This window comes from Zychaea mexicana (genome assembly GCF_025766255.1).
Source record: "Zychaea mexicana strain RSA 1403 chromosome Unknown BDB00scaffold_30, whole genome shotgun sequence".
NCBI classification, from domain to species: Eukaryota; Fungi; Mucoromycota; class Mucoromycetes; order Mucorales; family Lichtheimiaceae; genus Zychaea; species Zychaea mexicana.
Genome location: NW_026516693.1, coordinates 352,400 through 379,654, shown reverse-complemented (window position 1 = coordinate 379,654; position 27,255 = coordinate 352,400). Strand labels below are relative to the sequence as shown.

General features: G+C 34.8%; 4 protein-coding genes and 1 pseudogene across 5 annotated transcripts; 2 read left to right on the top strand and 3 right to left on the bottom strand.

Moving 5' to 3' along the window:
- Positions 1 to 934: 934 nt before the first annotated feature.
- On the top strand, positions 935 to 2,171 carry BDB00DRAFT_787409 (uncharacterized protein; the record flags this gene model as incomplete). Its single annotated transcript, XM_053120701.1, has 7 exons — positions 935 to 961; positions 1,042 to 1,118; positions 1,238 to 1,378; positions 1,669 to 1,718; positions 1,813 to 1,955; positions 2,084 to 2,144; positions 2,167 to 2,171. The coding sequence occupies 7 exons, from the start codon at positions 935 to 937 to the stop codon at positions 2,169 to 2,171; spliced, it is 504 nt and encodes a 167-aa protein (XP_052980465.1).
- A 626-nt stretch (positions 2,172 to 2,797) lies between these two features.
- Positions 2,798 to 4,125, bottom strand: BDB00DRAFT_787408 (uncharacterized protein; the record flags this gene model as incomplete). Its single annotated transcript, XM_053120700.1, has 6 exons — positions 2,798 to 2,831; positions 2,954 to 3,132; positions 3,238 to 3,370; positions 3,636 to 3,768; positions 3,956 to 3,967; positions 4,098 to 4,125. 6 exons carry the CDS (start codon positions 4,123 to 4,125, stop codon positions 2,798 to 2,800), a joined length of 519 nt encoding a protein of 172 aa, XP_052980464.1.
- A 1,288-nt stretch (positions 4,126 to 5,413) lies between these two features.
- Positions 5,414 to 8,181, bottom strand: BDB00DRAFT_787407 (uncharacterized protein; the record flags this gene model as incomplete). The annotated part of the gene is made up of 12 exons (XM_053120699.1): positions 5,414 to 5,479; positions 5,638 to 5,796; positions 5,877 to 6,032; positions 6,118 to 6,328; positions 6,477 to 6,655; positions 6,761 to 6,893; positions 6,974 to 7,080; positions 7,156 to 7,288; positions 7,369 to 7,487; positions 7,982 to 8,024; positions 8,106 to 8,139; positions 8,178 to 8,181. The coding sequence occupies 12 exons, from the start codon at positions 8,179 to 8,181 to the stop codon at positions 5,414 to 5,416; spliced, it is 1,344 nt and encodes a 447-aa protein (XP_052980463.1).
- BDB00DRAFT_t52 lies at positions 8,071 to 8,142 on the top strand (annotated as a pseudogene). Its single transcript has one exon. The product of its transcript is annotated as a tRNA-OTHER (tRNA).
- Positions 8,182 to 11,694: 3,513 nt separating the features above from the next.
- BDB00DRAFT_871723 (uncharacterized protein) lies at positions 11,695 to 11,953 on the bottom strand (the record flags this gene model as incomplete). Its single annotated transcript, XM_053126859.1, has 2 exons — positions 11,695 to 11,849; positions 11,926 to 11,953. The coding sequence occupies 2 exons, from the start codon at positions 11,951 to 11,953 to the stop codon at positions 11,695 to 11,697; spliced, it is 183 nt and encodes a 60-aa protein (XP_052980462.1).
- Between the last annotated feature and the right edge of the window lie 15,302 nt (positions 11,954 to 27,255).

The following is a 27,255-nucleotide window of genomic DNA, read 5'->3' as shown; positions in this document are numbered from 1 at the left end:
ATCATAAAATTAATTATAATTGATCTTTTTATTTTTGATGTAAAATTTTTATGTGTCTCTTCCATTTTGATATTAGTTTTATATATATTATAAAAATTCAATTTTTAAAAAAAATATTATGCAAATTTAGATAAAATTTAAATATCATCGCTCTTTTAAAATTACCATTTGCCGCTTCTTGCCGGAATCCTTGAAGAACGGTGGAGATGAACAAATTGTAGCGTAGGCAGAACGTTATTGTAAATATAACTACCAGGTAACTGCGAATCTTTTTTCTTATGCTTACAAGTAATTCTTATGTCCAAACCTATGTAATAGGTTTTGGAGACAACATTCATCGACGAGTATTGGTTGTCAGTTTCTGCCAGGTCAACTGAAACATTGCAACAATTGGTAACAGAACAACATTCACAGTATAAGTGGTCCACGTTTACAAAAGAGAAATATGAGGCAACCCAGAAAAAAAGAAAAACAAGACATTATAACGAGCAACAAGAAGCTCCAAAAACAAGCAGAATCATGGATCTTAAGGTAGGCTCCGAACTAGTTGAAGTTATTTGATCTGTTTGCAATGCTAAATAAAAACTTTTTATAGTTGCTGGATGAGATCAGTCAAGATAAAGTGACTGTATCATGGACCGATAAATCACTTGGAAATATATTTAAAGAATATACTAAGGCTTTTCTAAACAGTCAAGCCGATCAAGATTTTCATGGGCTTATTCTGTAAGTAACTGTAGCACAGACTTTGTTAGAGTAAACCAACTTACAATTTGCATATTTTACATTTTTTAGCCTCTCCCAAAACAATATTCTAAATCTGATTGACCACAGCAACAAAGGACAGAAGATAGTTTTTACAAAAGCATAATGGAAAGAACTAAAAGATACATATCCTATTACGAAGGAACGGTTATATGTAGACCAAAAAACAATGGATTTCATTAAAAAATTGTCAAAGGTAAAACTTTTCTTTAAAAAAAAGGGAAACATATTGAGCTGAGAAGGATCGATATAAATACTAATAGACAACTTACATAGGCCGCAGGAAGAAATATTGTTAGTGCTATTGATCTTGCTAGAGATATGTACAAAAAATCGATGATGACTGGTGTCTGGTGATGAACGGAATTTTTATTGCTTTGTACATAAAATGTAAGGAGAGGAGGTTTCTTGGTGGGTCGATATAAGAATTTATATATGATACTCATTATACTCACTTTTATTATCATAATAGCTTTGAAATTCTTGAACGACATCCCGAACTTTTTAACAACCAAGAAAAGAAAAAGTTGACCGAAACCGACTATGTTGTGCGTTTATGGGCTCCAATGCTTTTTGCTTTATTTGAAGACTGTAGAAAGTTAAATTTGACATGGTAAGTTCTGGTTGATAATTAAGATTTGGTTGGTAAAACCTAATTTTTTAATGAGCTGTATCATAAGTAACCATTGATAATAATAAAGCCCAATTTTTCTATAGGGGAGAATCAGTTCTTCGTGGAGTTGGTGACGATAGCTACTACAAAGTGGATTTATGAGTGAACTTCTGTCACGAAAAACAGAACTATGTATTGTCCACTGGGGAATTCTCTAAATCAGCTAATCTTGGAAAAATGCGAACCGACCAAGTAAAATTACTATTAGAAGGAAACATGGTAATCGACAGTGCTAAAATTCATCACATGAAGCCCGAAGTTTCTTTATTACAATGTGCAGGTAGGTTACTCGTTCTTTGATTATACCGGAAATCCATTCTATGAGTCCACTCATATATATAAATTTATATCAATATCTGTATATTTGTATATAGGAACCGAAGCTGATATTCTGCTCATAGAGGCCGTTGATAAGAAGTTTACCATTGCAAAACGATCTACTGAAGCCTTACACATCTCTAGCAATCTTGCACCAGATAAGCTTATTTCTGTTTACAATTGTTTTCTTCAGTATAAGGTTTGTATTTCTACAATCTGTCTATTTTGTTTTGATTGGCATTAGTACTAAGAATTTTTTTCAAAGCGTACTACAATCGACTTTATGAATCTTATAGTTTCAGCAACTGATGACACTCACGCAAACAGTTTCGACAAGGCATGGAGATCAAACACTTCTTCACAAGAATCAGCAAATTGACGCGTAACTGTATGTTTGAACACATATATAGCCTGAAACATTCACATATAAATTTGAACGCCTTTTCTTCACTATGACTTGTATCACCCTCATATCCTTTTGGACATTTATTCTTATTATAACATGCAACCCCCTTTATATATCCGAACACCTCTTCTTTATTACAACTGTCAGACCCTCATACACACTTGAACATCTCACTATCATACCTTGTAACATCCACAAATTCATTCGACGAACATTTTTTCTTTACCAACATATCTTGTAAAATCCATATATACATTCAAACATTCTTTCTTCATCATAATTTGTACACATTTCAACACCTCTTTATTATAACTTGTAGTACCCCCATACACCTCAACATACTTTCTTTATTATTAATTATGCTAAAAAATGCCTACTGTATCACATTTGTTCAGATATTTTTTATTTTTTTGGTGTGTGTAAACTATCTTATTGCCTTGGTAATCCAAAATATGGCGATAGCAAGTAGGTTCTTCCTTTGATTGCCTATGTATGAATACTCATCAAATCCAACTATTAGTATGGATTATATTGTATGCTTCGCTTGTTTTTTTTTGTAACCACAAATTGCATAATATAAAAGCTCTTACATTAAATATATATATATTTTAATTACTTGTGAGAGTGCACTGGTACTATACATCAATTGCACTCAACTTAATTAAAAACCTAAAGAAACAAAAAAGAGGCACATAAGACTTATTTATGTGTGTATATGTCCTGAAATTCTTTTGTAGAAAAAGCAAAAAGCCACAGAGACTTGATATCTCTACTATCTAAGTACAACTTACCTTTTGTGGCCGAACGGTGCATCCTTGGCAAAAAGTGCGTGCAGTAGGGCGTGTAGGTATGTATGTACCAATGTGTCCTCTACGATATTGTTATCGCATGCTGAGGGAACACCAACGAAACTGTTCAGAACATCAACAAAAACCGATGCTACGAAGTCTCTGCTCTCGATTGCGGCTGCCTAATATTCGTGTATTGTTTGCTTTATATCCCAGCTGTCTGTTTCTTTGTCTTGTGACAGCTGTAGACTTTAATTCAATATAGTCATTTTCAATGATTTTCATACCTGTTCGATATCGCTCGCCCACGTTGGCAACACACTTGGTAAATCTGGCTTGCATTGGTTGCGAAGCAATTCGTCTTCCTTGACGGTTACCACTGATTCCTTGAGGCTGAAGAAAAAGATGCAACAGAGGCTCCTATGTAAGAATATCATATAGTCAAAGGTACGTTAAAACGAAAACAATAATGATCGAGCAATAATAAAAAAGTTACTTAAAATGCTCGAATATTGCTAATGGCTTTGTTTGTTTTTTTGTTTTCGCTAATAGATCTTTTTTGATAGGCCTCGAGCATCTTGGTTATATCGACATTGTTTGAAGCGATCCACTTTAATGATTGCAACGCAGTTAGTATATCTATCTGTCAATACGCTTGAAATGAAAGAATTGCTTTTTCTTTTACCCGATCAGCACGATCTTTGATTTCTCGGTCAAGGTCCAAGGGAAACACTTCAAACCGGTCTTTGTATAGCTTCTTTGGATTTTCATCGATACTAGATAATGATTTGGCGGATTCAAGGTCGTCATCAGGAACTCTACATGAATATGTTGTTATTATAACTGTCGGGAAGTATCAACTAATTTGCTGCAGCAACACATTGCATTTCGCACTTACTCTTTTGTTGTCGCAGAAGAACTAACAAGAAGGACGCTTCGAATAGCCTCATTGGCCGGTTCTGCTGCTGCCGTTGCTGTTTTTACTGCTTCAACGTGATACTTTACCTTTGCAACACGCTGGTCAAAAAAACATTACGCGTTAGTATCATACTCTCTTCTTAACCTCTCTCTCTCTCTCTCTCTCTCTCTGTGTGTGGTGTGTTCATGCAGAAAATGAAAAATGTGTTGCTGACTGCTAAAAACTTACAAGAGTGAGGATTTCTTTCCAAATACATGGATCGCAGCGTGTGCTAAAATGATAGGCGTTCAGAAAGTTTAACAAAGACTTGACTATTATTTATACCATACTTACTTTGTTTCAATATCTGGGCGCAAATACTGGTTACAAGCGTTCTTTGGTAAGTTACACAAAATATAAAGTTATATAATTTTTTTTTTTTGACTTTTCATAAAACACTTTTTTTCTTTTTCTTTATCAAAATGTTTAAATCAAATGAAACACTATTTCGAACACTTTATGATCATGAACAAGCTATAATCTATTTATAGAAGCAAGGACTTATAAAACCTTTTATTTGTAAAAAATGTGAAAAACCATTATCTATTGGAAAATATTATCAAAGATATCGATTTTATTATTATCCAGATAATATCAGAAAAGGTGTATTTGCCGAAACATTATTTGAAAAAACAAATCTACAACCAATACATTGGTATGTATCTTTTATAAGATAACATATATAATATTAATTTGTTTTTTATATAGATCCTTCTCCTATAAAAGTGTCTCTACAAATGGGAATCGATGATGAAACAGTTACACAATTATATTTAAAAATACACTTTGTGATAAAAACATGGATCCTTAACAATCAAGAGTTATGGAAAAATGTAATTGGTGGACAAGATGAAATTGTTGAAATCGACGAATGCTGTTTTGGCAAAACAAAAATTACTACTGCAAAGCATAAACGGTGCAGAAAACATATGTGGATATTAGGTGGTTATCAAAGAAATTTAAATCTGTTCTTTCTGGTGCCTGTTCAAAATCGAAAAATGTCAACATTATTACTAATAATTAAGGATCAAGTTTATCAAGGAACAACTATAATCACTGATGGTTTACAATCTTATACAAGCTTAAACAAGATGGGATATATTCATAAAGCAGTTGATCATTCGAAATATTTTGTGGATCCAAATGATTCAACAATACATACTAATAGTATGGAAGGTTTTTGGATGCATTTAAGAAAATATATGCCCAATATAAAAAAAGATTCTGAGCTATATACATTGTATTTTTTAGATTATGCTTTTAGAAAAAGGTATCATCATAATTTGTTTGAAATGTTAAAAACAGTTATTATGTATTATAATGAAAATCAAATGAAAATCCAAGATCAATAAAAATACTCTTTATTCTATCAAATATTATATCCACATTTTTTAATTTATTGGTATTATTTTCACTTAATAATTTCTTTTCATACATTAATATATTGTATAATAATTGTAAACAATATTCATCTCTTTGAATAGCAGAGACACAAGGCATTGTCTTTAAGTGAATGGCTCGTTGGACAACGAAGAATGGAACAAGTGGAACTGATACAACAGCAACTGCAACTGCAGCGGCAGAAAGGAGAGAATACAAACATTGATTTCAAACGATGTAATAAAAATGAAGAATTGCTTTGATTATAGGAGATAGGATGGGGGTATAAGTGTTTGATGGTCAATAATTATCGCTTTCTTTTTTGTCCCAAAGACGATGTGCCTCTTACTGGTCCTTTGCCCTTGCTTTTTGTGTTCTTTTTTTCTTTCATGGAAGAAGCTTGTGTTTTTACAATCCAATCAATAGGCGTGCGATTTTTAAGAACTTTTCCGTTTTTGAGGAGTTGGTCGCAATCATTGATGTTCTTGGCTGTTTGCGCCAGGATCTCCTATGAATTGGTTAAATTAATAATATTAGCTGGAGCGGTATACAGTGTATAGCGAACATGGATCAGGATCTTTGTTTTACTTTAACTTGCCCCAACGCTTGGATACAAGTCGGCAAGCAGCCTACTTGATTGCTTTCTTGTGGTAGAAGGAATTCTTGCAATTCGACCATTCTGTACACATGCTTTGCTTTGAGGTCTAATCGGTACGTTGTACACTTGAAACCTATGGTACAGAACTATCGTTAATAAATTGACGCGGAGACCAAATCCACACTAGATAAATACATTTAAAGTGCTACCTTTCACGATCAATCCACATACTGTCGGGTTGGGCACGCTGAGTTCAACTAGCTTGTTAATCATGCCGCGAAGCATGATACCCATTTTTATAAAATCCGATTTACTGGAGGTTGGTCGCTTAACCTCGACAACGAACAAATCGTACGTGCGACTGGAAGCACGTTTGTAGGCGGTGAAATCAGGGAACAGCTGGTTTAGGGAATCTCGGGAGGATTCCAGCACAGCGTTTGCCCTTTTCCAGAAAAAAAGAAGAGAACTATAGTATACACTTGTCAGCCTTGGTAGTGAAAGATATATCGAAGTCTACGTTCCAGTGATTCTTTTAGAAAAAGCAAAAAACCACAGAGACTTGATATCTCTACTATCTAAGTACAACTTACCTTTTGTGGCCGAACGGTGCATCCTTGACAAAAAGTGCGTGCAGTAGGGCGTGTAGGTATGTATGTACCAATGTGTCCTCTACGATATTGTTATCGCATGCTGAGGGAACACCAACGAAACTGTTCAGAACATCAATAAAAACCGATGCCACGAAGTCTCTGCTCTCGATTGCGGCTGCCTGTTACTCGTGTATTGTTTGCTTTATATCCCAGCTGTCTGTTTCTTTGTCTTGTGACAGCTGTAGACTTTAATTCAATATAGTCATTTTCAATGATTTTCATACCTGTTCGATATCGCTCGCCCACGTTGGCAACACACTTGGTAAATCTGGCTTGCATTGGTTGCGAAGCAATTCGTCTTCCTTGACGGTTACCACTGATTCCTTGAGGCCGAAGAAAAAGATGCAACAGAGGCTCCTATGTAAGAATATCATATATTCAAAGGTACGTTAAAACGAAAACAATAATGATCGAGCAATTATAAAAAAGTTACTTACAATGCTCGAATATTGCTAATGGTTTTGTTTGTTTTTGTTTCACTAATAGATCTTTTTTGATAGGCCTCGAGCAACTTGGTTATATCGACATTGTTTGAAGCGATCCACTTTAATGATTGCAATGCAGTTAGTATATCTATCTGTCAATATGTTTGAAATGAAAGAATTGCTTTTTCTTTTACCCGATCAGCACGATCTTTGATTTCTCGGTCAAGGTCCAAGGGAAACACTTCAAACCGGTCTTTGTATAGCTTCTTCGGATTTTCATCGATACTAGATAATGATTTGGCGGATTCAAGGTCGTCATCAGGAACTCTACATGAATATGTTGTTATTATAACTGTCGGGAAGTATCAACTAATTTGCTGCAGCAACACATTACATTTCGCACTTACTCTTTTGTTGTCGCGGAAGAACTAACAAGAAGGACGCTTCGAATAGCCTCATTAGCCGGTTCTGCTGCTGCCGTTGCTGTTTTTACTGCTTCAACGTGATACTTTACCTTTGCAACACGCTGGTCAAAAAAACATTACGCGTTAGTATCATACTCTCTTCTTAGCCTCTCTCTCTCTCTCTCTCTCTCTGTGCGTGGTGTGTTTATGCAGAAAATGAAAAATGTGTTGCTGACTGCTAAAAACTTATAAGAGCGAGGATTTCTTTCCAAATACGTGGATCGCAGCGTGTGCTAAAATGATAGGCGTTCAGAAAGTTTAACAAAGACTTGACTATTATTTATACCGTACTTATTTTGTTTCAATATCTGGGCGCAAATACTTCTAATTTGAAGACATATTGATAAATATACATTTTTTAAAAATAATCTTCAATTTTTAATCCCTCTGGGGCCTCGATCTCGAAGGGATCTTGGCCCTGGGCCGAGGTCATGAAGAATTCTTAAGACATTATAAAAATGTTAATAGAACATCTTATCAATGTAATTTAAAAACACTTCCATTAAAGAAATTCTTTAGAATCTAAAGAATTTCCCATAAAGCTCAAATTACTAACCTTCATATGGAGAGTCTTGTCAGTATCTAAGATAAATAATAAACTAATAGTAATATAAGTAACAATATCTTTATTTTTAATAAAAAAGCAGGGGATTAACTCAGTAGTAGAGTGTTAATCTTACAAATTAAAAGTCGGTAGTTCGATTCTACTATTCCCTAAATAGTTTATAATAATGGTAGAGTGGTTATCTTACACATAACTGGCAGTAGTTCAACTCTACTATTCCCTAAATTAATAAATAAAAAAAATATTTGTCATTTATAAAGTATAACTTAAAATATAATACTTTTATTATATACTTGGTCTGTAAGGATTAACTTCTATCCAAAGGCCTTTAATTAAATTAATAAAATACCAGGTCCCAGGCCGAGGCCAAGACCTGGTATCTCGGTAGAATAGATGACTGAATCAGTAAGGAAGTAGTTTGCTAAACTATGGACGTAACTGTCCTTGTGGGTTCAAGTCCTACTCTATTCATTAAATCATTAATATAAAATGAAGTCATACTATTTTTTAGGCTTAATTTATAAATTAAAGGTAATTATATGAAAGAGATTATTTATTAGTTTAGTAAGTGCTAATAATTCAGCAGTATTAAATCTTAATGATTTAAATAAAACATTTACTTCTTCTAAAATTTGGATAAATCTTTAATCTTATTCTCTGATGTACAAAGTTATACTAGAAATCCAGCTAAATTACGATTATTAATTATAAGGTGATATTATGAATGCTGAAAGAAAATATAGGGATGCATTCGATTTTCAACCTAGATCACTAATAATGTTAACTAGTAATTTATTATGGCAACCAAAAGACTCTATCACAGGTTTACAAAGAAGAGTTATTTATATTCTAGTAACTAAAGTTCCAGAAAAAGTGGATAGGAATCTATTTTATTATGGCTTTAATATAGATAAAACAGAAGGTAAATTAGCTGAATCATTAACAAGTCTTGTTAATTGGGCTTTATCTAATCCTATTAAAAATTTAAATCTATTAAGTAATACTAATGAAACAAATAAATTAACTTCTCCTAATGTTTTAAATGAAACAAATCCATTAATTGAATGGATTAATCTTAATTTAGTAATATAAACTAGGAAAATTAACTTATATTGGTAAAAAGAATTCTAATCCTTAAACACATTTATATGCTAGTTATTATAAATCTTGTAATGAATATAGACATGAAACATTGTCATTCAATGACTTTACTACAATTTTAGAACAACAATTAAGAGTCTTTCTAAAACTAGATACAGAAAAAAAGAGATAAACATAGGACTGGTATAAATAATATTGAATTATTAATTGAACCAAATTATGAAGGTATTGGTATTAATATTCAGATTATAGTAATTTAGTAGATAATATTATAGATGAATTTAATTACTAGCTTATACTATGGGATTAGAATCTATTCCTAATAAAATATTTTTTAATCCTCATTTAGTTAATATAGTTAGCACTACAGTATTTAGCCTAGGCTAAATACTCAGATGCTAACTTAATAAGCTTAGTGAACACTTCGGATTTTAACTATAAACTCAGGGGAATATCAATCAATAGATATTTCACCACCCCCCTTTAATACCCTTTATCCTTATTAATTCCTTCCCATTTAATATTTTTAAATTTTGAAAAGGTAGAATAAGCATAAGTTTGAATTGTGTTACTCAATTTAATTGTTAAAACATTAACTATATAATAATATTTTGTTGATAGAATATTATATGTTGTAACTTGACCCCCACAAGGTGGAATACCTTATGGTAATTGGGAAAGTTGAAGGGGAATAGGGCAATCGCTAAATTTGTGATGAATTTTTTCTCATCTATAGTTAGTAATAATTTTTTTATTATGAAATAATGTATCCCCCCATTGGCCGAGTACCCCCCCCTGGTCTAGTGGGGGATAGTCGGGGTATGGCTCTAAGATAGAAAAGATTAAAACTAGAAGCAAAGAATAAATCTCCCACCCTTGCTATAAAATATTTTTAAAAAATTTTTTATCACAAGAGCGATTTATTCAAATCAATTTAATAACTTAAATAGGATCTAATAAAAAAAAACAGCCATAAAAATAGAATTTTAGAAGGGAACCTCTTTTCTATAAATTTATAAGTCTTTAAATTAATTTAACCCAAATGTTTTCCCCCTATTTATAATGATACGATGTAGTTTTTATTTAGGGTTCAGGGTTAGTTTACTTAATTGGAATGTTTATACTATTTAAAGGGATTAATTAAAGGGTAAGGTTCTAAATAAGAACCATAGTTTATTATACTACATATTATAGGAATATATATTATACAATTCCAAATAAATATAGCCATAAAGTAAAGACAATCATAATACTTTGAAGTAGAACAAACCAAATTATATCTGTTTTAATAGAAAGGTTATCTACTTCTTTATTACTATCAGTTAATCTTTGAATAATATTAATTTGTAATAGTTTATCTTTAACTTTATTATTAGAATTAATTAATAATCTGATAAATAAACTAATTGTACAAATTAAACCAAGAGATGAATAACTTAAAATGGTAATTCCTACAGAACCTACAATTTCATTATGGTAATAAATAAATAAGAATAAACTATATAATAAGTTAAAAATTAATAAAATCATAATCTCAAAAATAAGTAATAATTAATTGATAAAAATAAATTTAGATCTTAAATTTGATAATGATTTAAGCCATTTAGGTAATTTATCTTGATATTTATTAATTGTTTTATCAAGAATATATTCCATTAATAAAAACAATAAAGAAAATAATACTATAGAACCAATTAGTAGTTCTACAAATCCAACAAATTGAGTTAGATTTAGATCAGTAGTATTGAATAGATCCCATTCATAGATTGAATCAACAGTAATATTTTCTGAAGATGAATTAGAATTATTTGATTAGGATTTGAAGAAGATTTTGAATCTAATAATTCTTGAAATTGTTTATTCTATTTTTCTTTTTCAAACTCAAATTTATCTCTTTCTAAAAGATGTTTTTGTTCTTCAAGAATTAATTCTCTTTCTTTCAATCTTGAATCATTTTTTAATTTCATTTTAGTTAAATGATATATTGAAGTAAGACCACCTAATGTTCTAATTGCACCTACTGTCTTTAAAAATTGTTTTGAATTAAATTGTGTGAATATAATATTATAATAAAGGAGAATCTCTTAATCAAGGGGTTGGTTTACATTGTCATCTCCTTACTTTTATAGTTTATAAGAAAGACTAAAACTAAACAAATTTGAGGTGATTAAGATTGGTAGAAGTTCAACTATTATAAATCTTAAATTAAAATAATCCTCTATGACGCAGTAAATCTATTTAGGTATTAAATATCCCCAATCAACCCATATGTTATCCTTGTTTATATGAATCTAGGATAAACTCTGGGTAAGAATCTCTTGTATAATTGTGAGTAACAAATAATTTATATACATAAAATAATCTATTTATTATTTATCTTATTAGTGGTAGTCTATTAAAAAGACGAGGGAGGAAAAGGGGAAATCAAAATAAAAGGTAGGTTTTAAGGTTTCTTGTTGTCTTAAAACTATACCACTTTTGGTCCCTAGATATCTAGGCAGCAAACCAAACCAAGCAAATGTTAGTGGTATTAGTATTAATTATCTTTATGTGCTATAATTATTTAAAAGTATAGAGAGATTCTTTTCATTTACTAAATTATTTTAAAAGTAATCCAAGACAAATCGACGCGACCAAACGCTTGCCATTCCAGTCCAGTCTTTAGTCGATTGACTCCAGGCACCTATCTGTGCTTTATTCTTGTCCACAAAGCCTGCTAGCATTGGTGTATCAGTACCAGCAATGTAGCCACATAGCTCTATCATTTGCAAATAAGCAACATACGTCGTGAGCTTCATTCTTTGGCTCTTATGCTCCTCTTTCCTGGTCCGTACCAGTGTATCCTTGGTAGTTGTTATCCATAATTTCGATAAGTGTTGCTAAGTATTGAACGAATTGTTGCTATAGTTATGGTAATTGTCGCTAATGGTTCTGGTGATTGACACTAAGGATTCAACGATTTGTTGCTATGGTTTTGACACAAAGAAGAAGCATGCACAGTACGCTCAGTAGAAGTCGGCTCTTATTTCTTTTTAGCAGGACCTCAAAAATTGGATAAGAGCTACCGAAACCACTACAATCAACAAATTACGTGACCGCAGGGACAACAGCTGTTGCATATGATACCGGATTTTGCGTTCAAAACGTCTACAGGCCCAAGCTTCTTTTTTGCCTGATGATGAGCGGGTTTCTAGCTTTGGGGAGTGGGCAATTTTTGCTTATGAAAATTGCTTGTAGACAAGCTTATTTTCGCTTGTGGACACCCTATTTTTCGTGCTCGGGCAGTGCGTTTTTTGCGATCAGACTCAGCTCGGATTCGCCTGTGGGTGGACCTTTTTTCATATACGACCAAGTCCTTTTTCGCGTTGGGTTACTAGTTATTCGCTTGAGCCCATTTCACTTTTTGCCATGGAGCCATTAGTTATTCACTAAGGGAGACCTATAATATTCAACTCCGGGAATTCGTTTTTCATATGTAGAATCTCTAATTCGTATATGAATTGCAGCATTTTTATATTTGACACACCCAAATAAAGATCATCTGCTAGCCAGAAACGTTTGAATCAAATGTTTAGGTGCAAATGAAGCTGACTAAATTGTTTTGACAACATGTTGATACCGCGCTCACTAGTAGCCCATGCTTGTCCCAGGGCTCTTTGTAAATTCTTAATATCACCGGTAAACGAGTGCAGTTTATCTTATAACTCCTTGAGCTCTGTTGCTGCTGGCCCTGTAGCTTTTTTCTTCAGCTCGGTTCTTATAGAATATGAGGGACTTTTGGACAAGACATATTTTCCTCTTCTCATGGATAGACAAATATGCAAAAAAAGATTATGTCGTTGAATAAAAAGACTCGTAAGTTTTCAAGATTATGTAACACAAACGTTCCAGTCAGAAAGTATACCAACATTGAATTAGATCGTTTCTAGCTAACAGAAGTAGGGGTCGCAGTCTAACCCACGGTTCAAATCCGACCCGCGGGTCAAGGACTGGTCAACGGGTCGGGTTGATGCTTTTCAGACCCATTGGTCGACCCGTCCAACCCTTGACCTGACCTGTTGACCCGTTGTGACCCATGTATACATATCATATGTATGATGTACTGGTATTTAAGTAGTCAATCTTCTTGTTAAGAAGCATCATTATATTAAAGATGTCGTTGTAAATATATCTGATAAAGAACTATAATATAAAATGCCCTTATGTTCTTTTTAGTGGGGGATTATATGGTATACTCAAGAGTATAAGTAAGCTATAAGCAATATAAGGAGTAAAGAAGTAGCAATAATACAATGAGAACGGACAATAGAGGGTGGCAGTAAGAGATGAGATTTCATAAAAGATGTAAAAGGAATTGAGAGAAGAAAAACGATTGTAGGAATAAGAAATAAGAAGGAAGTGAAAGAAAAGGAAGAAGGATTAGTGGCATGTGGGGGAGTCGATACTTTAGCCATTATGTAAGCTTTCTTTGATGCATATGAACCCAAGTGATTTATTTCTGATGGCATAAAACCCTTTACCTTTAAGAATAATCACACATAAAGTAGATGTTACTAGCACTGCTAGGAATTTGGGGGACCGGCCATGGTTATGATGATTTTAATGCGATCTAGTAACCCTAGATGACTTATTAGCTAAGATATATCAGGATAGCCAAATTAATTTTTATTGAAATAATTCATGCACGAATGTCTTGGCATACATACATTTAAATTTTTGAAAAAAATAAAAATTGAATTTTTTTTTAATATAAAAATAACACCACAGAATATAAAGCAAAATATATTTGTTATATTTTTTATTTTTATTACTTCAACAATCGACATGAACCAACTCAACCTTCTCGCATTCTTAGCCATTATGGCTGAATTTGTTCCTATTTTAGGAATTACATTGACGCTCTTAATTGAAAGAGCAAAACACCTTACTGAAAACCATCAGCATATTGAGTATGAACCTCTTGTCACACAACTGAGGTCAGAACTCGAAAAAGACCTTACACAGGCTAAAGTAGATAAAAAAAACTAAAGATAATGCACGCAATAGAATAATTGGAAGAATTCGAGAATATGTGAGATTCCTCAAATCCTCAAATCCTCAATTTTCCGATGCAATGTTAGAGGGTAACACCTCTGGTGCAGATTCCTCACAGGGCGGCAAAGAATTCCGATTCCAAAACACTAAAGGGCTGTTCACATATATTTGTAAGGACTTTCATTTAACAAAAGAACAAATCATGGAATGGTTTATAAAACATGAACGTATTGGTTATCGAATTGAAAAGGCAATTGCATGTGATGAAATTGCACCAGAAACCAATGAGAAACATGTACATATATAGATACAAATGGATGAGCGGTTCGACACAAAAACAGCACATAAATTCTTTACTATTGATGGTGTTACTCTAAATATTAAACCAGGTGGTAATCCACAAAAGTCTATTAGCTATTGTATGAAAGGAAAAGATTATATTTGTTATAATATGGATCCAAATTATGAAATTAAAACCAGAAAAATGCACCAACAGTTACTTAGATATCAATTAATTACTAAGCAGCTTAATATGCGGAAGGCTACCGAAATATATCCAGAATTACTATGGAAATATGATACTGTAAAATCAAATTTAAATTCTTACTTTCATGATGCCGATATGGAAAATAACCCTGGAAATAAATTACATATGTGGTCTATGTTTGGTATTGAAACAATGTTTGGTGGTAAAAATAAGATACCACAATACTGGATTGTAGGTCCATCGAATGTAGGTAAGACATATAACATTGATGTATTAAAACAAGGTGGCCATCGAGCATATCTAATGAATAAAGAAAATGATTGGTCAGATTATAAGGATGATGATTATGATTTAATGTATAATGAAGAAACAGGTTCTGATTTCAAATTAACATTTTTAAACCAAATGTTAGAAGGAACACAGTTAAAACTTAACAGCAAATTCACAAAGTCAATAACTAAAAAGAAAAATATGCCAATAATACTGAATAGTAACTATATGCCGCATATGTTATACAAAAATAAATCAGTATATGAGTTAGAGCCAACGCTCAATCGTTTATATATTATCTATGTTGATAAGAACTGTAAAGGTCATATAATATGGAATCCATATACAATGAAGGTGAAGGATTATGAAAATAAATTCATGTATTATGAAAACATGGATATGTATGAGGACTTATACAAAGATGAATTCGAAAACGAATACCAAGATCAGCATACATTTATCCGTTATGCACATAATAGTGGTCAGGATGATATTAAAAAATATACACCGATGGATAAAACAGTAGAGGAACTATAAGAATTAGCTGATACAGAAGAATATATGAAGGAACAAGAAGAAAAACATAATAGTAATAATACACAGAACAATAAACAACATAAACCGCCTCAACAAAATAATAGAGGATGGTCAACTGTAAAGGTACCACCATCAGTAGATTTTAGGCATTGGGAAGATGTGTTTAATGATATAAAATGTGATGATGTTGTAAATGATACTACTGATTGGGAAAACCCACCAGAAGATATAGAGAAACATAAATACATAGATGTAAGTACATCTGAATCAGAGAAAAGCAGTGACTGCAACATACCAAATAATATACCAAAACGTAAAAAGAAAAAAAGACACATTAAAAATAAACGGAGAAACAAGCAAATACACTGCACGAAAAAGTAAATATCACCATGTTTGAAAACAGGGTGATATCTACCTATCACCAGGTTGTGCGCCAGAAAAAAGAATATGCAGCCTGTAGCAAATGCAGCAACCAAATTCAGTAGTCGTTTACGCTGGTTTCCTTTATGTACAAGCGAAAAAGGGGCTCATGCACAATATCTGTGATGAACAACATCATTTTCATACATTTATTCTTTTTTGATGCATTCACTATACCCCCTACTGGACTTTTCTTCTTATGCAATAGCCATTAGTGTAGCAAAACAACAATACGTTGAACTGTATAAAATGCAAGCATGCACCCTTCCCCCGACCAACAATTTAGCGTTCACAGGGTCATGTTCCTGCCCTGTAATAAAATATTTTGCGTTGCACTGAGGAGGGTAACGCATGATAAGAAAATAGGACCAAAGGGGAAGTGCATAATGTGCTTACAATGTAGTATTAAGAGAAACTCGGTACAATTATTGGAATCCCTGATCTTGTTCTTAATCTACACTTTTTTTTCACAATGGAGGACAATGGCGAAGAGCGTTTATTTCCGTGCTTTTGTCCTACATGTGCGTCGACAAGCTTCGGCTATCAAATGGTGCCTTATAGAATCCGAAACTATCACCAGCAGCGTATTCTTAATGAATCTACAGATGGATTTTCACACAATGGTACTTCTTTCAGGCACGTTCTTCGAGGTTAGTTAGTAATATTATGCGTTGCATATGTAGTGAATGCTATCGTAGCTTCTATCGAGGCTAGCTTCGGACAAGGACATCCATCCTCACCATCGCCGTTGCTTTCGGGGACGATATGGATATGGATACGGATGTAGTAGCTGATCCTTCCTCTCCTGGTATGATGAGCTGTTACAATGATACTAGATGTGAATAAGTTATTTATCATTGTTGGGCTTGTAGGCGCTGCAGCTAGTCGTCATGTTCCTTTTTCCGTCGAGGATAATGTTTTTGCTGCTGAAGACATGAGGCTGACAATGGCGAGTTGTCCGCCGACGATCTTGTTGTAAATGCTGAAGACATTGAGTTTGGTTATGATGGAGGCAACTTTGACAGAACTGCCAATATTGAACCAGGTTGGTTTGTAAAAAAAATTTATTAAAGCAAATAACAGACTTTAACCATACTATATATCTCATTATTTGAAAAATAGACACTCACCTTCATCCTCCTCCTCCTACCGTTACCGAGGTTCACACCTACCCGCACCCCTTTGCCCTCGTCGTTCTCTTCCTCGTGCTATTCCAGCTACACTTTGTCTCCGAGCATCTCTCCTCCACCATCATTGACTTTTGTGTCCTACTTCTTGGTGATCTGCAGCCAAACTTCTCGATCCCTACCTCGCTTTCTACACTTCGTCGCATTACTGGCTTCTCTGCATTGACTGACCACTTGCGCAAATATGTGTGTTGTCCTCGCTGTCACAGCTTGTATCGTTCGACTGATCCACAGTGCCCAAGAACATGCACGAACGACGACATCCGATACAACAGCTTATGCGGCAATGAATTGTTTAAAGCCGCAGGCAATCCTTGGACTCCCATCAAGGAGTTTGCATATCAGCCCTTGTCTGCGAGTGTTGATAGACTTTTTCGGCGGCCAGGGTTTGAAGCAAAGTGCGAGGAATGGCGAAATCGAACACGCGTTGCCGACACCTTCTTTGACATATACGATGGTGATATGTGGCGAGAGTTCCGTGGTCGTGACGGCAGCCCGTTCGTCGAGCAGCGCCGTTCACTGCTGTTGACACTCAACATTGACTGGTTTGGGCCATTTCTAAACTCGACTTATTCATGTGGTGCCATTTACTTGACCATCAATAATCTTCCACGATCCGAACGCTACAAGACAGAGAATGTCATTCTTGTTGGTGTAATGCCTGGCCCACGAGAAGCGAGCACAACCGACATAAACAATTACCTTCGACCCCTGGTTGATGAATTGTTGGAATGGTACGGTGGAAAATCGATCAGTACGCGCGAGCATCCACAAGGAACTTGTGTCCGTTTAGCCTTGTTCATTAATGCTTGCGATATCCCTGCTGCACGGAAAACCAGCGGTTTTACGTCGCACGCGAGCCTTTGTGCCTGCCACAAATGCGTTCGCCAATTCAATGTTTTTCCTGGCACAACCAACATTGACTACTCTGGGTTTGATGTCGAAAATTGGGACTTGCGGACGTTCGAGGACAATCGAGCATGTGCTGAGCAGTGGCGGGGTGCAGAGACGATGAGTGCTCGACGAGATCTGGAACGCGCAAATGGGACGAGATGGTCAGAGTTGCATCGTCTTGGCTACTTTGATCCTGTCCGTTGCACCATCATCGACCCGATGCATAACTTGTTTCTCGGCACGGCAAAGCGCATGGCAAAGGTCTGGATGGACAGAGACCTCATTGACCGAACCGACCTCCAACAGATGCAGGTGCTGGCGAATGGCATTGTTCTTCCTCCTGACTATGTTACCTTGAACCGAAAAATCGAAAGTGGCTTCTCGTTCATGACCGCTGACGATTGGAAATCATGGTGCATTGTATACTCGCCTTTTGTGCTCGACGGCCACCTTCCCAGAAGATATCTCGAAAACTGGCTGATGTTTGTTGATGCGTGTCGCTTGCTGGTCAAGCCATCGATTACTGTGGATGAAATTGCAGAAGCAAACAACCTGCTCCAGCAATTTTGCACTGGTGTTGAACGGTTGTATGGCCCAGAAGAAATCACACCGAACATGCACCTGCATATGCATTTGAACGCGACGATCGAGGATTTTGGGCCGTTGTACGCGTACTGGCTCTTCTCGTTTGAACGGTACAACGGTTATCTGAAAGAGATCGACACCAATCAGAAAGACTCGTTTGAAATCACGTTTATGAAGAAGTTCTTGCAGAAGACTGGTGCTCGCGATTTTGTCCGTTCGTTTGAAGCCCACTTCCAGCACCACCAACACCATTTCTCTTTTTTGAATCGGTTCCTTGACCTTGTACAGCCGATCCCACGCGCAGCTGATGTTGTCCAGCGTCAATTCGATGTTCATGCGTTTTTGGCGTTGTCGACAGATGTTGGTACCATCCACTACGTTACAGGAAGTGAGCCGCTGCCGCCAGATGTATACCCCTTGCATTATGGACGGATAGCGTTTATGCCTGAGCAACTGTACAGTTTCTTGTTGGCATTTTACCGTGCTGTATATGACGATCATCTCGTTCACTATACCCAAGCTGGTGATGGGCAAGTTTTCATCAGTAACCAGTACTGGAAAATGAAGACGATAACGATGATGGGGCAAATTTACCGCAGTGCTGAAGCGAGATCGCGACGTGGTGCCCACGCTCAAGTTCTGTTCCACGTAGACGATCGCGGAGAAGCAATGGCCTGGCCATGCGAGATCCAATTTTTCTTTCGGCATGTGCAGTTGATTCGTGGGCAGCAGAGAGAGCATGTTTTTGCGTATGTTCGATGGTACAGCATCCACAGAGACAATGACGGCCGACGATTCGTGGATCCCTACGTTGAAACTTGGTGTAGTCGTTTTCGAGGCGAAGCGATGGATTGTATTGTACCGGTCCATCGTTTATATGGACAAGTTGCTGTTGTGAAACTGGGTGCACAAACTAGTGAAAATGCTAGAACAGTAGTCCTTCCCTTGGCGAAAAAGATGCTAGCATAATCAAAGCGTTGACTTTTCTTATCCATCCCTTCTAAGTTTCCGCTATTATTGATGAGTTAAATTGTTGTATATCGCAAAGGGAAATTCGGTAACTAAGTTGCAAAAAAAAGATGAAGTTAAATTCGAGATCCAATGCGGTGCGAACGAAAGAAGAGCAAAGCTACCAGCAGCTGTATACACACCACGTACGAATTCGTATTATCCAGTAGCTTATGAGAACGGTTGTTAAGACTTTTTATCGAACTTGAATCGAAACTAATCGTACAGCAAGATGTTATGGTTACCAGATTAGACGAAAAGCTTTTCCACTGTTGCTGTTTGTAATGCTTTAACGAGCACATTGAGTGACTCTGTTGTCTGTGCTGCAATAAGAGATGACAAAGAAGTGACGTGTCTAAGAGCAGTGGCCAAAAAAGAAAAAAGATACATTTACCACGAGTGATATTTTTTATAGACTCCCCCCACTCCGAAAACAACAGCTGCATATGCAATAGTAACTTTTCTTTTGCCCACCCCTTACCCACACGACACGAAGCCGTGCAACCATTTTTTTTATTTTTTATTCTTAAAAATCAACTGCCCAACCCTCCAATTGCGCTCTTGCATCGTCAGACAAAGGTGCACCACCAACACCATCCACCCGCATCAATCTATTGACGTCTGCGTCCGGTCTCAGTCCGTCGAGTGTGCTTAAGAACTCATTTGCCTACAAACGATTTGTCAAACACAACTTCGACGCATTTACCAAACAAGCACACAACAATTACCCTCTCACTCCTCCACAAGGGCTTGAGTACAACCAAACGCTTGTCACCATCACCTTCGACGTCCGTCTCTTCTTCAGACATGTACTCCAACTGGAGCAATGCCTCCCCTCCCGATATGTTGCATCCAGCTGTGCCTGATGCTGTCGGTAAACTTGAAGTCGGCGCTTGTGCTTCTACTTTCTGTGTCAGAACTGATTATACTAAAAAGAATGGATGGTTGTTTCTTTTTCTTACACTGTGGCGACGACTATTTCGGCGAGCCGACACTTTTCTTTGTGCTGCACGCACAGCCGACCGACGACCCTCACGACGCATATTAGCAAAAAAGTCGTAAATCTTTGTAGACAGTTCAGCGTGTGATAACTGGTACCGTCCACCACCATCGATGTACGACATGATGCGGGTACGAACAGCGCGATTGCGTGCTGAACGATAATCGGCATCCAACTGGAAGCCGCCGTCTCCCAGAGAACGATGGAAATGGCGGATTGCGCACTATAATTTGATGATACTATTAATCGGCTATTTACCTAGATATATCCATTAGTTTTCTTACAGAAACATGCCGCAAACGATGCACTGGAGGTTGTTGCATTGGAACCTCGGCTCGAGCTGGATGTTCAGCAGGAGAGGGCACAGGCTGCTGTTGTATGGCCAGGTTCTGTCTGGCAACGACGTTCCCCATCGCTTCAAATTGGTTCTCCAGCGCCAAGTTTCGCGCCTCCAATGCCCTGAGGCGATCCTCCATATTCAAAACGACGTTCCTGGCGTTTTCTTGCTCAACTGCCGCCCTACGCTCAGCGTTCCGTTGCTCTCTGGCGGCATTACGTTCTCCTATAGTAGGCATCTACACAGAGTCTTAATATACAACACTCAATGGATGTACACTAACTGCTACCTATTCACTTTTTTTTAGTAGTTAAACGTGAGGGAAGGTAAAGCAAAAAGAAGGCAGATTGTATTGAGGGGTTTTTAAGGGGAACACTTTATCATAGGATAGATCGATCGATGGTCTCCTTCCTATGCATAGTGAGGATGGAAAAGAAGCTAGTCTGCATGTACGGCTTTCTTTCTCTTTTTTCGTGTTTTCCACACATCCATTTTTTATCTCTTTCTTTCACTTTTTCCACTTTTCATACTTCTCCTGCCCTTTTCCAATTGCCAAGTACCCATTCACCAGGTATGTTATATCATCATGTACTATACGTTGTGTGCTATATGATTGTTGATATGTGTAAGCTCTTGCTATATACTTATAGCTCTTGTTGATTATGTTCTTTAGGTTATAGCTTTCATTTTCGCTATCAGGATCGGGTGGTTATGATGTAAGGTTTCTCTCCGTTTCTTTTTCATATGGTCTCTACAAATACGTACAAGAATTGACTACTAACACTCTATCATGCTATAAGATATATCATCCACTCGACTGGTTGCTAGTAAATCTCAACGTGTCTCAAGTAGTAATACCTATGGTAAGTATCAAACGGCTTTTCTTCCCTTTTCCTTACTACCTCTGTTCTCCAAACTAGTAACTGCTCAATCTCTTTATGTGGTCTTCCAATTGACGACACTGCTCCATTCCGCACTTTACCATCTGGACATTTCGCTTTTGCTTTCTACCATTCTGCTAAATTCCGCTCTCCTCTCTATCACCACCGTCCATTATAGTATAAATCGACTACATTAGTACTAGTTTCCTTCTATCAATACTTGCTCCTGTTTTCTTTTGATGCTTGTAAAATTCTAGCCAATGACTATAATAAAATAAAATCGTTTCATTCAACTACAACATAAATAATTTTACAATATCCATAACCCATTGGACAGATCAATACTGCTATCATTTTAATCCTATCTACACCTCCCTATACGCTAAATCATGCACATGCAGACCTCTGTAAAGAAATTGAGCAACACCCCTTTTTACGGAGCAACCCCTATTTCCGCGTGCATGCAGCAAAATATCACCATGCTCAAAACATGGTGATATGTTACATTTCACCAGGTTTCTACAAAAATATCACCATGTTAAAAAACCTGGTGAAATATACCTATCACCCTAATATCACCTGGATATCACCCTGTTTTTCACCTGGTGATATTCCCCTACCCACCCAGTGAGAAGAAATACAGCCAAAAGAATATTTTAAAAAGCATAAGGATATAAAACAGGCTATAATAGATGATATAGATATAACAAAAGAAACTGACGTCAAAAATAAATCAACAGATACTAATATAAGTACAAGTATAACTAATGAATGCATAAAACATATATATAATTGGGCAAGTAAACGAAAGGTTGATGCAGTCAGTTTCAATATGAGATTTTTTAATAAGCAAATAAGTAAGAAATTAATTTAGAGCTGAATACTATGTGTGGCCATATATTCATGTAGCATTTCCTAGGAATTAAACTTATCAACTGTTAACCAACTATTATCCTTTACACTATATCCAACCTACTTAACCACAAATATGTACTTATTATCAGTATACACATGTCCTACAATCTTCTCAATTTCATATGAATTACTATGTTCTATATTTCTCTGTTCTCTTTGATTTTTTCTCTTACGTTTAGATGTATTATTTTCAGTTTCGTCCTCACTATCTATAGCCATATCTATTGATTGATTAATGTTAAGCTGTAGAAATTTCTGCTGCATGTTAACCATTTCGTTATATTCAGTATTTACTTTTTGCTCATTTGAAAATACTAAGTCAAGTTTGTTTTTCTTACTTCAGAATTCAAAATCTTTTCCATACCATAATTTATGATGTGGTTGTACCTCTATATTATACTTATTTACAAATCGCCATATATTAGTAAGAATACAAGCAACACGAAACTGAATATTATAATATCTTATATCAGATATTTGCAATGCTGCACGATTATTATTAAATCGTTCAAATTTAGAGCCTAACATAGAAAACTGTACTTCTATTGCTGAACGAAATGATCCAAACTTGTTATTAAAGTATGTCTCATTGATTGTTAAGTTTTGTCCTGATTCTTTTCTTATGGGATGTAAAAAATTACGATTATAAAAACTATAACTAGCATCTGTCGCATTATCTTTAAACTTTTGTATAAATAAATTATATCCACCATCCATTCCTAAACAATCTGCCTCACTTATTTTTTTATATAGTTTCGTATTAATAAACATAGTACCATCATTTCCGATAGCACATTTTTCAGATACTGAAACATGTGTAATTATTTCATTCATATCCTGTATAACTTGTGTACGTATAGCTGGCCCTTTTAATTTATATGAATATAATTGTGAATGTGACTCATTTGGTTTATAATACTTTATTTTACTATCATGTCTATCAATAAATAGTGTAACATTCTTAAACCCATCTAGATTGTTTATTATTGCTGATAGAATGCGAATACGTGGTAATGAGAACATACTATCTAGATCTTGTTTTACCTTTTTATTCAATTCATTATAGTTAGTAATTCAGAACCGCTTATATAAATCATAAAATGTTGCATATGGCATAACAGTATGTATATCCTTTCTTGATACACCTAATACCATATGATATAATAATGCAAGTCCTTTTTCAATCTCGCGGTATGGCCCTGGATATTCAATATTTCCATATAAAACTGTAAGAAAATAAAATACAGGTATAAATCCAAATCTATTAAGTAATACATCCTTTATATCATTTATTGTATTATTCTTCATATCTTTAATAGCTGTTCTATGATTAAATCTATGTTGCATTTCAGGCCAAGATTTATCAAGAAAAGTCTATTTATTATCAATTAAATTTTTAATTTCAATATCGAGTTGTTCAGTGTGTTGTGTTGTGTTCATTTTTATTTGTTGTTATATACTTTAAACAATCGCTCTTTTTTTTTTCATGGGAGGCTACCAATATAAATAAAAAAATTCAATTTTTATTATTTATATTGTAAATCAATAATTAATTCGGCCACTGATGGTTATACCGATCATAGCAATTTTATTATCTCTATTACAGCTAGTAGATTATAATTGGTTAGACAACTAATAGCAGGACACCTTGCGTGTCATCATTTTTGAGAGCTGTGTGTATATAGGGACTTACATTTCCAGTACTTAAGTCTAGGTTGAATGACACTTCCTTCATCATCATATCGAAATAAGTCTTAACCCGTCAACCCAAGTTTTGACCCATCAGGTTGAATAGGTCGAATCGGGTAAGTGTTTTCTTGAACCGCGGGTCAATGGGTCAGAACCTTGACCTGACCGACCCATCCAATTGCAACAACTAGGCAGAAGATGATCTTTATTTGGGTGTGTCAAATATGAAAATGCTGCAATTCATATACAAATTAGAGATTCTACGTATGAAAAACGAATTCCCGGAGTCGAATATTATAGGTCTCCCTTAGTGAATAACTAATGGCTCCATGGCAAAAAGTGAAATGGGCTCAAGCGAATAACTAGTAGCCTAACGCGAAAAAGGACTTGGTCGTATATAAAAAAAGGTCCACCCACAGGCGAATCCGAGCTGAGTCTGATCGCAAAAAACGCACTGCCCGAGCACGAAAAATAGGGTGTCCACAAGCGAAAATAAGCTTGTCCACAAGCAATTTTCATAAGCAAAAATTGCCCACTCCCCAAAGCTAGAAACCCGCTCATCATCAGGCAAAAAAGAAGCTTGGGCCTGTAGACGTTTTGAACGCAAAATCCGGTATCATATGCAACAGCTGTTGTCCCTGCGGTCACGTAATTTGTTGATTGTAGTGGTTTCGGTAGCTCTTATCCAATTTTTGAGGTCCCGCTAAAAAGAAATAAGAGCCGACTTCTACTGAGTGTACTGTGCATGCTTCTTCTTTGTGTCAAAACCATAGCAACAAATCGTTGAATCCTTAGTGTCAATCACCAGAACCATTAGCGACAATTACCATAACTATAGCAACAATTCGTTCAATACTTAGCAACACTTATCGAAATTATGGATAACAACTACCAAGGATACACTGGTACGGACCAGGAAAGAGGAGCATAAGAGCCAAAGAATGAAGCTCACGACGTATGTTGCTTATTTGCAAATGATAGAGCTATGTGGCTACATTGCTGGTACTGATACACCAATGCTAGCAGGCTTTGTGGACAAGAATAAAGCACAGATAGGTGCCTGGAGTCAATCGACTAAAGACTGGACTGGAATGGCAAGCATTTGGTCGCGTCGATTTGTCTTGGATTACTTTTAAAATAATTTAGTAAATGAAAAGAATCTCTCTATACTTTTAAATAATTATAGCATATAAAGATAATTAATACTAATACCATTAACATTTGCTTGGTTTGGTTTGCTGCCTAGATATCCAGGGGGCAAAAGTGGTATAGTTTTAAGACAACAAGAAACCTTAAAACCTACCTTTTATTTTGATTTCCCCTTTTCCTCCCTCGTCTTTTTAATAGACTACCACTAACAAGATAAATAATAAATAGATTATTTTATGTATATAAATTATTTGTTACTCACAATTATACAAGAGATTCTTACCTAGAGTTTATCCTAGATTCACACAAACAAGGATAACATATGGGTTGATTGGGGATATTTAATACCTAAATAGATTTACTGCGTCATAGAGGATTATTTTAATTTAAGATTTATAATAGTGGAACTTCTACCAATCTTAATCACCTCAAATTTGTTTAGTTTTAGTCTTTCTTATAAACTATAAAAGTAAGGAGATGACAATGTAAACCAACCCCTTGATTAAGAGATTCTCCTTTATTATAATATTATATTCACACAATTTAATTCAAAACAATTTTTGAAGACAGTAGGTGCAATTAGAACATTAGGTGGTCTTACTTCAATATATCATTTAACTAAAATGAAATTAAAAAATGATTTAAGATTGAAAGAAAGAGAATTAATTCTTGAAGAACAAAAACATCTTTTAGAAAGAGATAAATTTGAGTTTGAAAAAGAAAAATAGAATAAACAATTTCAAGAATTATTAGATTCAAAATCTTCTTCAAATCCTAATCAAATAATTCTAATTCATCTTCAGAAAATATTACTGTTGATTCAATCTATGAATGGGATCTATTCAATACTACTGATCTAAATCTAACTCAATTTGTTGGATTTGTAGAACTACTAATTGGTTCTATGGTATTATTTTCTTTATTGTTTTTATTAATGGAATATATTCTTAATAAAACAATCAATAAATATCAAGATAAATTACCTAAATGGCTTAAATCATTAGCAAATTTAAGATCTAAATTTATTTTTATCAATTAATTATTACTTATTTTTGAGATTATGATTTTATTAATTTTTAACTTATTATATAGTTTATTCTTATTTATTTATTACCATAATGAAATTGTAGGTTCTGTAGGAATTACCATTTTAAGTTATTCATCTCTTGGTTTAATTTGTACAATTAGTTTATTTATCAGATTATTAATTAATTCTAATAATAAAGTTAAAGATAAACTATTACAAATTAATATTATTCAAAGATTAACTGATAGTAATAAAGAAGTAGATAACCTTTCTATTAAAACAGATATAATTTGGTTTGTTCTACTTCAAAGTATTATGATTGTCTTTACTTTATGGCTATATTTATTTGGAATTATATAATATATATTCCTATAATATGTAGTATAATAAACTATGGGTTCTTATTTAGAACCTTACCCTTTAATTAATCCCTTTAAATAGTATAAACATTCCAATTAAGTAAACTAACCCTGAACCCTAAATAAAAACTACATCGTATCATTATAAATAGAGGGAAAACATTGGGTTAAATTAATTTAAAGACTTATAAATTTATAGAAAAGAGGTTCCCTTCTAAAATTCTATTTTTATGGCTGTTTTTTTTTATTAGATCCTATTTAAGTTATTAAATTGATTTGAATAAATCACTCTTGTGATAAAACATTTTTAAAAATATTTTATAGCAAGGGTGGGAGATTTATTCTTTGCTTCTAGTTTTAATCTTTTCTATCTTAGAGCCATACC